This window comes from Colletotrichum fioriniae (assembly GCF_027942845.1).
Source record: "Colletotrichum fioriniae strain IMI 355084 chromosome Unknown scaffold_6, whole genome shotgun sequence".
NCBI lineage: Eukaryota > Fungi > Ascomycota > Sordariomycetes > Glomerellales > Glomerellaceae > Colletotrichum > Colletotrichum fioriniae.
This window is the reverse complement of record NW_027076842.1, coordinates 2,710,909-2,722,213: the sequence shown is the minus strand read 5'-3', so window position 1 is coordinate 2,722,213 and position 11,305 is coordinate 2,710,909. Positions and strand designations below refer to the sequence as shown.

General features: G+C 52.5%; 2 protein-coding genes across 2 annotated transcripts; one reads left to right on the top strand and one right to left on the bottom strand.

The window, feature by feature from the left end:
• Positions 1-144: 144 nt before the first annotated feature.
• On the bottom strand, positions 145-5,526 carry N0V96_006132 (uncharacterized protein; the record flags this gene model as incomplete). The annotated part of the gene is made up of 3 exons (XM_065757597.1): positions 145-4,554; positions 4,964-4,971; positions 5,520-5,526. The coding sequence occupies 3 exons, from the start codon at positions 5,524-5,526 to the stop codon at positions 145-147; spliced, it is 4,425 nt and encodes a 1,474-aa protein (XP_065613940.1).
• Positions 5,527-7,758: 2,232 nt separating this feature from the next.
• On the top strand, positions 7,759-10,189 carry N0V96_006131 (uncharacterized protein; the record flags this gene model as incomplete). The annotated part of the gene is made up of 3 exons (XM_065757596.1): positions 7,759-7,763; positions 7,823-7,830; positions 7,887-10,189. The coding sequence occupies 3 exons, from the start codon at positions 7,759-7,761 to the stop codon at positions 10,187-10,189; spliced, it is 2,316 nt and encodes a 771-aa protein (XP_065613939.1).
• Positions 10,190-11,305: the final 1,116 nt, after the last annotated feature.

The window sequence follows — 11,305 nt, the reverse complement described above, 5'->3', positions numbered from 1 at the left end:
GGGACCGCGGGCTTGCTTCTGACGGAGGCCGGCGATGTAAGATTGTAGCACTTCGCGAAGAGTATGGTCGTACATGCGGCTGGGAGTCCTAGAGAGAGATTTATTAGTATTGAGTAACAGTGACAGAAGAGAGTACTTTGATACTTACTTTGCGAATGGCGAATTGAAGCCAACGAGTGCCGTAGTCGGCGAGATGGTCGGAAGACTCAGGTAGGAAGTAGCTACTCCACAGCCATCCGGAAAAAGGAAAAGAGTCTCCTTAGCTTTCGTGCGGGAACCCTGGAGGTACATAGACCACGCCGGTGGAATTGTAGACACGACAGGAGTTGATGGAACGGCTTTTCCCTTGAAGTCCCCAGCGCTCATGTCGATGACCTCGAAGTAGGAGCCAGGCGTATCAAGCCCATTGATTGGCGTCATGGCAGCTGAGAAAGGCGATGCCAAGTTGTCGAGATCAGGCGAGCCCACGGACGAAGCATTGTCAGACTCAACGCTTGTGATGTCGCTCTCATGCCCAGAAGAGTCAGTCGATGACATCGCGGTGCCAGAAACACGCATCCTGATGTCGCCCACAGTGAGACACTCCTCAAACAGTGCACGTTCTGGAAGGTCAACGTCAAGCTCGTCGCGCAGTCTACCACAAATGACAAGTGAGAGGAGCGAGTCGATGCCAATGTCAGCGAGGGCAACGTCGTCAGCCAGCTCCTTCTCGTCGAGACCACTCTCTTCAGCCAAGACTTTGAGAGCCACGGGCCAAGAGTCTTCGGCAGCTTGCTGCACAGTGGGAGCAGCTTGAGCGTCGGCCAGAGAGATGTCTCCAAATGTTGCCTTCATGTCTGAAGTAACAATTGCCTGGGGCTGTTGTGGTTGCGGTTGAGGCTTTGCCGACGAGAAGCCGCCCGAGACCTTTTTCATGGCCGAGTTGATGATGTAGTCCATAAGGCGCTTGGGGACGCCTTGCAACGCAACCCCGCCAAGGATGCCAACAAGATTCTGATCCTGATCGAAGATGATCACATCTCCAGACCACAATTTGTCCTTGCCCTCAGTCATCTTGACGTACGAATGATAGGTCACGTTCGCATCAAACTTGGGGGTAAAGAGCTTCATCGACTCCCATCCGTGGTTGACAAAGAGCTCCTTATCAAGATCGACAGACTCATTGGCGTTCATCACGAAACCGGCCAACTGAGAGATGGAGTCTAGGAACGCGGGATTGGAGAACCATTTCCCATTGTCAGGGATGCCTTTAAAAGACACAGTGCCAGCAGCTTCGTACGTGTTATTGCTGAGGGTGATAGCAGACAGTCCGCGATACTTGGGGTCGAAATCGGCAAGCTGGCCAACCATCTTGTAGATCATTGACTTGCTGAAACGGAAAGTACTGTCGTCTTCTCCGACCTGCGCCTGGATAGCCTTCATGCGAATCTTTGCATCCGAGACGGCCTGAGCGAACTGAGACTTGGTCTCTTCGATTTCAGTGAAGCGGATGGAACAGTTGGCATGCTGCTCCATGACCTTGTCGTTACCGTCAAGGGTAGAGAATGTGCAGAACAGAGCTTTCTTCGCCGCATCAAACTTGGCCTCGGTGCGAAGGACTTGCTTGAGACCGACATCATTGGCGACGAGAGCGCTCTGGATGTGCATCTCTGCGACCTCAGTTCCGACTGCGTCGATGTCCATACCCGTGATTTGCTTGACGTACTTGCCAATCATCTGAGCAATGTCTGCATAGACGGAGGGAGTGCATAGAGGTACGCCGTACACCTTGTGGCCTTGAGCCATGGAATGAACATCATCCGCGTTGAGGTCGAGATCTACAACCACCTCACCATCAGAGCTTGGCTGAAGAGTGTTCTTGACCACGTTATAAATCGAGGAGAAAGCCAAGTTGGCAGGCCCCATGATAACGGGAGCGTCACCCTTGCGGAGACTCCAGTCATTGGTGTACTGCATCCAGTACTCCTTGAGAGTCCATCCGTAGGAGGGCAATTGAAGAACCTGCTGGCACTCTGGAAAGTCGGCGTGGTACCTGGACCATTCGACATTGGCACCAGCCGCATACATGCCGGAGAAGGCATCGGTCATCAGTTGCCACGTATCGATAGTCTTGTGTGCAGATGCGAATGTCTGCATCGTCGAACCAACGACTTCCTTGACCATGGGAGCAACAACAGGAGCTGGGCCGATCTCAATGGCGATAGTGCGCTCATCCAAGATACCCTCTGCCTTGGCGACAGATGCGGCCTGCATGATGTTGACCGGCTTCCTGCAATGCTCAACAAAGTAGCCTTCGCTGAAATCAGTGGCTTCGCGAAGTACTTTGCTCAGAGTAGGCGAGATGACGGGAATCGCAGGGCGACGAATGTGAATACCCTTTGCAATCTTGCGGAACTGAGCAAGAATAGGGTCGACCTGAGAAGTGTGGAAAGCGTGTGCAGTGTCGAGAACATGGCAGCGCATGCCCTTTGACTCGAGGATGGACCGGGCCTCCTTGACGTGGGCAATGGTTCCGCCGAGGACAATGTTGTGCTTCCTATTGCGGCACGAAACCTCGAGATCACGACCGACAACACCAGGAATAGCGGCGAGAACTGTAGCTTCTTCAGCCATGACAACGAGCATGGCATGCGTTCCCTGAGCCAAGTGCTCCTCCATCAGCTGAGATCGCTTTCCTACCAAGTAGAGAACATCTGCTTGAGAGAGGGCCCCGGCGGCATAGAGAGCCGCGTACTCTCCAAGACTGTGACCGACGACTGCCTTGGGTGTGATGCCAAAGGACTCCCAGAGCTTGCAAAGGGCCATCTGGAAAGAGACGTGCGCCAACTGGAGGGCAGTAAGGGAAGCGCGGCTGAAGTAATCCCGTTCCTCAAAGAGAGGAAGAATCGAAGGCAGGCCCATCTTTACACACAAGTGGTCGTAGCGCTGCAAATTGTTCCTGAAGGAAGCGAACCGGGCATACAAGTCCGCGCCCATACCAGCGTGCGGTGAGCCTTGGCCTGTGAAGGTGAAGACGAAGCCGGGCGTCTTGGCTGGGGCAGGCAGAATCTTCTCTCCTCCGCTGCGGGCATCGAGCTCCTTCTGCAGCGATGACTTGAGCTGGGGAATGCTGGTAGCAGTGACAGCAACTCTGTACCGGTGGTGCATACGGCGGGCGGTGGTCGTGTAAGAGAGCTTTGCGAGGAGATTGGGGTCTTCTCGCGGTGCTGCACCATCAAGCCACTGAAGGAGGTTGCCAATATTAGAGACTAAGGATTCGCCCGTCTTAGCAGAGAGCGTCACGATATGGTGACGTCTCGGGTCGGGGCCAGTGTAGTTGTCGAAGACAGGGGCGTCTTCTAGGACGATTGCGGTGTTGCCGCCTGCGGCAGAGAAGTTATTCAGCAAGACTCGGCGACTGTCATTCACGGGTCTAACCCATGGAGTCGCGACAGTAGCAATTCGGGTGTTACGAGCTTGAAGATCAGGCAGCTTGTGGTTGATCTTGGTCTTGATGCCAATGTGAGGAGGAATGGTCGAGTGCTTCATCATCATGAGGACCTTGGCAAGACTAGTGACTCCAGCAGCAGCTTCGCCATGGCCCACGTTGGACTTGACCGCACCAATATGCAGAGGGTTGGTGGCTGGGCGGACTGATGTACCGCGAGCTGTCAACGGAGACAGTGTCGTCACAACAGAAGTGGTCTCGCCTGCGTCGCCAGCCTGCGTGCCGGTCCCGTGCATCTCCACGTAGCTGATGTCGTTGGGGCTGACCTTGGTCTCGGCAAGTATATGCTCAAAGAGGTCCTTCTGAGCAGCGGCATGGGGTCTGGTGATGGACTCTGCTTCGGCATTATGGTTCGTGGCGACGCCCAAGATGCATGCCTCGATAGGGTCCTTGTCCTTCTGGGCGTCATCCAGTCGCTTGAGAATGATCGTGACAACTGCTTCGCCGCGGCAGTATCCATCAGCGTCATCGTCAAAGGTCTTGCAGTTGCCAGTACGGGAGAGGAAGTGGCCTCTGTCCAAACCAGCTGTCATGTCTGGGTTGGTGAGGACATTGGTACCTCCAACGATGGCAGTGTCAACCTCCCCGCGCCATAGAGCATTGCATGCCAAGTGCAGCGCAGCCAAGCTAGAGCTGCAAGCAGTGTCTATGGTGTAGCTGGGACCGCTGAACTTGAAGTGGTAGTTGATGCGGCCAGGAATGAAAGCACGGTTACCGCCGGGAATAAAGTAGGTGTCGATGTTTTGCGCACTGTTGGTCTCCATCCAGTCGTTGCTGGTGGCGCCAAACCATACACCTACGCGGTGCTTCTGGGTAGACGGAGTACGGTTAGGCACGATTCCGGCCTTCTCAAGAGCCTCGGCGGCAGTCAAAAGGGCAAGGCGCTGAGCAGGGTCGACTTGAGCGGCCTCACGGGGCGACATGTTAAAAAAGGCTGCATCGAATTGCGGCGCCTGATGCAGCCAGCACCCAAAGCCTGTGCCAGAAACATTTTTCACAGATGTGTCGCCAACGTGAGCAGAGGCGTTCCATCGAGAGGCGGGAACCATCTCGTGAGTATCGACTCCCTGTGGAGGATGTCCCAGAATGCATCCATAGTATCAGCATTACCAGGGAATCTACCAGAAGCGGCAAGGATGGCGATCGGAGACTTCGAAGCGCCGCCATTGGCACCGAGAGCACCATTGCCGGCAAGCGAGGCAAGCTCTTCTGTGGCCAGAGGGGATTTCTCTTGTACACAGTAGGAATCTGATGGTAGTAGTCGACGAACAGGGGAAACCAGACGATCCGTGCTGTGGAAGGCAAAAGGCTGAATAATCACATCTGTGATGCTGTCCGTCGCGGTGTTGGTCGAATGTCTAATATGCTCAGCGATACGGACTGGCAATTGTTCCAGCGCCATCTCTCTCTCGAGACAGTCACGGGCAGCCTGCTCGAGCGCATCCCGTAGACTTGCGTTGGTGGAGAGCACCTGACCTTCGGTGCTGGTGGAGATGATGGGAATGCGAGCCAGAGACGAGCCGCTCTGTGGAACACCAGCAAGAACTTGCTCGATATCGTGCTCACTGTAGAATAGTGCAGAATGGTATGGAGCAGTGATGCGCAGTGAGGCTGACACAGGTGCAACGGACTTGCCGATGGCAGAGGCCAAGAAATTGGAGAGAACTCCGGGCGGTCCAGAGACGGTTGCTTGATTAGGCCCGATGACAGCTGAAATATACGGGGTAGTCGTTACGGGCAGGCCAGCCTCAGCAGCATATTGTAGCAGGGCGTCGGCAAGAATCTTCGGGCTGGATCCAGTCACGGCGCGAGACCACGAATCGAACGTGCTGGTAGAATCGGATATCTCATGCTTGTTGGTGATTCTATCAGCGACGTCCCACGCGAGCGCGCCCAAGCGAACGGCAACAGCAACGGCGTGAAGGGCTGGCGAGAGAAGGCTAGGGGCGCTATGAGCACAGCTCACGGCCGCAGCAGCCAAGGCACCAGTGCAGATCCCTGCCAAAAGGCTGTTCTTAGGTGTGGGATAGACTTGACATCCGCTGCTATGTTGACGAATGAAAAGGCCGAGTTGTGTAATGCATGTCAAGGCTTGTACAAGACAGGGGTTGAGAGTACCGGAACGGTACGATGAGAGGAGATCTGCCAGAATAGCGAAGCGTGGGCATCTTGCTTGTTGTTCTGGGGATAGGCGGGCAACTTCGTGCTTCAGCACTCCACAGCTTCGCTCCAGGAAGTCGATCACGAGTGGATCATGATGGGATTGTACCAAGCTATGCAGCGTGTCTGCGATGTCATGTGTCTGGTCGCCAAATACATAGGCGAGTACTTGATCTTGGCCCGACATGTTGGAGGAGTCTGAGTTGAAAATAGAACAAGGCTGTGTAATAGTTGCCAAGATAGAAGGAGGGATTGGTAAGAATGAGAATGGTTCAGATGAATCGACGACTCAGATCGAGAGTTCAGAGAAAATCGTTGGTCTAGAGAATGATAGGCCGAGTACAGTTGAGTGTAGAAGAGGCTGTGCAGTTGAGTGTGCTTCCAAGAACGACGATACGAGGTCGCCAAGCTGGTCATGTTATATCCCAATCGTCATGATGAATCGTCATAATCGTTGCAGAATGTCCCGATCGGTGATCGTATAGGCCGGGAAAGGCAAGCTCGTATAGCTCTTTCTTCCATCTCTCAGAGCAAGCCACGGCGTTGCCATGTTTGGCCTATCACCGTTCGGAAGAGATTAGCAGCGCGGCCTGCGAACCGGCGGCTTGGTAAGGCACGGAGACATTGTGTCATCTCGGGGACAGGTAAGATTGCTACCTAGTAGCTATGAGATGTCCTGATTAGGCCGGTAAGTCACCGTTCGATTTACGCCTGAGACACGATTGTCTGTCCCGGGGCATTGGTAAGGCTCTGTGGATCTAGGTTCTCTCGGGAACGTGCATGTGTTGCCAGTTCTACAGAGGTAGTACACATTCCCAATGGTTCATTACTAGCATCGATGTCTACGATATCGACTTATCCCACCCGAATCGAGAAGCACGAGCAATAATACGGCGTCATAACACAACATCTGTAACATGGGAAGCACGAGCCTAGTCAACCTGGATCGAAATCGACTAGTAAATCTTCTGGATCGTTGTTCAGTCGAAAGAAGCGCCAAACTCAACTTTCTCTACACGTGTGGCTTACATCATCCAACTCAATCTTCACGATGTTCAGACCATGCAAGACGCAAGTAATCTGTCAAAAAAAGGTAAGCTAAACTGACTCGAGACCTTCCTCACTGTACGCTGAACATTCTCCGATGTCCAACCGGTGAAGGCTCTTCCCTGACTATACACCGGCTTCTCTTCACGGGAGGTTCCACAGACTGATCTATTGGTGGAGTACTTCTGCTAAGTTACAATTCTACTTTGTTATTTACAAGCAATTTGCTGCCTATACCGACTTCTACAAACATGATAGTCGTCTAGGACATCGGCAAGCGGCAAGCCCTGAGATGAGCCTATGATTCGGCAGAAGTTGATCCGATTTGGTGTCGCTCAAGTGAAGAAAAGTCGACAAAGTGATCTCCGACAGTTCAAAACTAGTCTAAGCAGTCTAAAAGTTAAGTTTGTGTTTACCGGGAAATCGAAGTTGGGTATTCGCGAGTTTCACTGTCTCGACGACGTCGGGAACCTGCCCCCTTCGGGTTCCACTTTTCACGGTAATTGGCTCTACGTGATTGGCAGACCTCCATTTACCGTCTTTTTGACGGTGAGTATACCCCGAGCCATCCATCAGCTCGGACTCGCGCGCCCAGCTAGATTGATCAGCGATCCGCGGATCGCTCTGGGCAGTTATTTCGGGAAGCTTTTGCTTGGCACAGATCAATCGAATCTAAACACCATACTGCGTAGATCGTCAAACTACCCGGGCCTAGAAGTTGTAGGCTGCTTTAAAATGTAGATCGTCCAATTCATCGCGAGTGATTTGTGTGATGCATTGCTAGTCTTCTTGCAGCCCATTGCCACAGTTTACTCCATCAGTCAGGGTCGCTCACATTACACTCGTTGCAATGGAATTTTATCAGAGATTGAGGAGTTCACTGGACTCGATTGCATCTCACGGAGCCGAACTTCTACGCCAATCAAATAATGGATCGATTGGGGCCAGTCCTTTCGAGGACAAGTCGAAGGCTGTCCACAATCCTCGCAAAAAGCTCATGGAGTCGGCAATGAAGCTTCTCCAACTGGCAACTATGCCTGAAGAATACCTTGACCACCTAGCCAATGGGGTAAATATCTACACTATCCTTTGGTATTAGCATTTGTAACTAACAATTACTTTCTATAGTACCAAGAGTTAACTTGCGTCCGATGGCTTGTTGATCTCGATGTCCTACAACACCTTCCCCAAGACGGCTCGATTGCATACCCTGTATTGGCAGCTAAAGCAGGCGTTCCCGAGAAGCACCTCAAAGGTGTTGCTCGGATGGCTGTGCTCAACGGTTTCCTGGAAGAGCCTACATCCGGCCACGTCTCACACAGCCGTTCATCGGCCTTGCTCGTTCGCGATGAGAACTTCATGAGCTGGGCCCGCTGGATGATGAACTACTCAATGCCAGTTGCCTACAAGTTCCCTGAAGCAACTCGCCGCTGGGGCGACACAGACGCCAAGCATCAAACAGCTTTCAATGTTGCTGAGAATACTACAGATCCGTTCTTTGACCACATTCGAAAGAACCCGGACCTCACATCTGTGTTCTCGAGCTATATGCGCAATGTCACGGCTTCGCGGCCTTGGAGCTTAGCGCATGCTGTAGAGTGCTTCGACTGGGCTTCGCTGCCAGAAGGCGCGAAGGTTGTTGATGTGGGCGGTTCTCACGGCCAGCTTGCTGTCCACGTTGCCTCCAAATTCCCACATTTGAAGTACATTGTGCAAGACCTCCCGGAGACAGTTGCGACTGCTCAACGGGCATTCGACGCTGACACAAGCATCGATCCGGCCGTCAAATCTCACATCCAGTTCATGTCTTCAGACTTTTTCAAGCCTCAAACAGTTTTGGATGCTCACGTATACTTCCTTCGCATGATCATCCACGACTGGCCCGATAGAGATGCCCGCATTATTTTGCAAAACCTTCGAACTGCACTGGAGGCAAACCCTAAAGCCCGCATCGTGATCATGGACACAATTTTACCACCTCCGGGGTCGACGACTCTGCAACACGAGCAGCAGCTGAGAGTTCGAGATCTCATGATGATGCAGGTTTTCAACGCCAGAGAGCGAGAGTTAGAAAACTGGAAGGCTCTGCTCAATGACGTCGGAATGGAGATCGAGCATTCGCGTCAACCGGACGATAGTGTCATGGGTCTTTTGACAGTCCAACTTCAGTCTTCCGCACCCGGCAGCCCCAACGACTTCATCCAGATCAAGAAACCCATCATGCCGGCAACGGAAAAGCGGCCAGTCCTCGTCATGGGCGCTGGCATCAGCGGTCTGTGCTTAGCCCAGGCACTGAAAAAGCACAACATCCCCTTCCGGGTATTCGAACGAGATCCCGCGGTTGATTCGCGGCCTCAGGGATACCGCCTGAAGCTTCGCAAAGACGCCGCTGTCGCACTGGCCGAGAGTTTGCCCGAGGAAGTCTATCAGACTTTTCAGACATCATGCGCCACCCTGGCTATCGGCGAAACCGACTTTAACCCATTTACCGGTCTTGTGGTCAACAGTCGTTCTGGCGGCGGGCTCAGCGGAAAGCTTGGCCTTCACCCAAGCTACTGCGTTGACAGAGCTGCTTTCCGCACTGCTCTGATGACGGGGATTGAGGACCGTATCCAGTTCAGCAAAGAGCTGTCATCCTACAACACAGATGTAGATCAAGGAGTTGTCACCGTCACTTTCAAGGACGGTGACATAGTAGAAGGCCGATTCCTTGTTGGTGCAGATGGCTTGCATTCAGTTGTCCGTCGCAATCTCGTTCCCAGCCACAAAATCAGAGACACGGGAGCTGCTTGCATCTACGGGAAAACTCCAATGACACCTGAGATCCTGGAGAAATTTCCCGAGAAGGGCATGAGATGGATGACCATTGTCTCTGATCAAACACCGATGCTGCAATCCTGCATCATTGGAGATGCGCCAGTTACTTTGCTCTTGGAGCCGATCCGTTTCAGCGAAGTGAGTCGGTCTCAGCATCAGCTTCCCGCAGATTACATTTACTGGGCTCTCATCGGACCCGAAGCCCGATTTCGCCTAGACGGAGAGACTTCGACGTCCAAGGTCAGCAGCTCGACCTCTGCACAAGCAGCGACCGAGGCAGCTCGTTTGAGTTTGTCCATCACCCAAGAGTGGCATTCCTCCATTAGGTCAGTCTTTGAACAACAGGATACGAGACAGGCGACTCTGATTCGCGTCGTGTCTTCCGTGCCTGATGTCCCCTCATGGTCACCGTCCGCCATGGCGACCCTACTCGGGGATGCCATTCATCCCATGAGTCCCTGTGGTGGAGTTGGAGCGCAGACGGCAATCTGCGATGCTTCCAGTCTTGCGAGGACAATTGCCGCAGCCCAGGGATCCCCTACAGCGGAAGATATCGGGGCGTTTGAGGAGGGAATGAGGAAACGTGCTCATCGAAGCATTTTGCAGAGTGAGGTGGGTTCAAAGAAAATGTTTGGACTTCGCTCGTTGGAAGATTGTGAAGCGTGGACGGGCTTCTAAGATCTTCAACCACAGATTGATACCAAGAAGATTCAGTAGATCAAATCATGATGAGCTATTTCCTGCAACATTGTCAAAAGTCATCGTCGCACATCCATCACTCATTGTGATGCCTTCAAAAATCAAGAGAGATCTGCTAAGCTGTTGTCCTATTTTTTGGGCAGTAATGCAGCGCCAGAAAGTAGATAAGGATAACCTCGCCAGGGCGGCACCCGGAGACGGTATCAATTGTCCACAGTCACGATTTGACCCTCATTGTTCAACACTGCTAGGGGCAGCATTGTGACAATACTTGCACTATCAGTGATCGGTTCGCTTATGGTAGGTACTCAGGCACATCGAGAAAGACGTTGTGCAAATTATGGTGGCAAGTCTGCACAATATTAAGTTTGAGTACAGACACTACTTACGTACTGCTAGTTTCCGGGCTGTAAAGGGTTCTACGTATTTTATATTGTCTTAGAATATCTGGAGCTGGGAAGTTGAGAAGCTTCCCACCGGCACAAGGGTTAACATTACGGATGACTGCTTGGCACGTTCACTTGATGTCAGAAACTTTTGTAGATAAGATAATCGGCGACCAACTTTGATCAACTTACCACGACACTGTGATCAAGCTCGCAATCACGAACGTGGACGTCAATTGTGCTGACAGAAACGAAGATCTTTGAGAAAGGTACGAACGCACACGTTTTACTCGAGGAGAGCCGGCAACATCAATTCGACGAAGAAAATCCCGAGACCCGACATCAACACCGACGTAGAAACCGATATGGGTAATTGCATAAGCACGATCGGGTTCCACGTCAGGATCCTGGCTTTGCGAATACCGTCCGGATACAAAGATTCATCCGAACGTTGTTTACTGGGCCGGCACCTTTGGTCCCGGCGATTAAGACTTGTCCCGCTATCACAAACTCTATTCATTAAGCTTTCATTAGCAAATGGCGCCCTAAATGGTTCCACTCATGACAGCAGAAACGGTCGGTGATCATTTACCCCATGTCCAAGCTTGTTCCAACCTCCCGTTCAGAATGCTCCAAGAAAAATGGAGTCTTCCTCCGGGGCTTTCTGTGGCCTTGGCGTCTGGAACTTTCACAGGGCGTTGCACCGGAT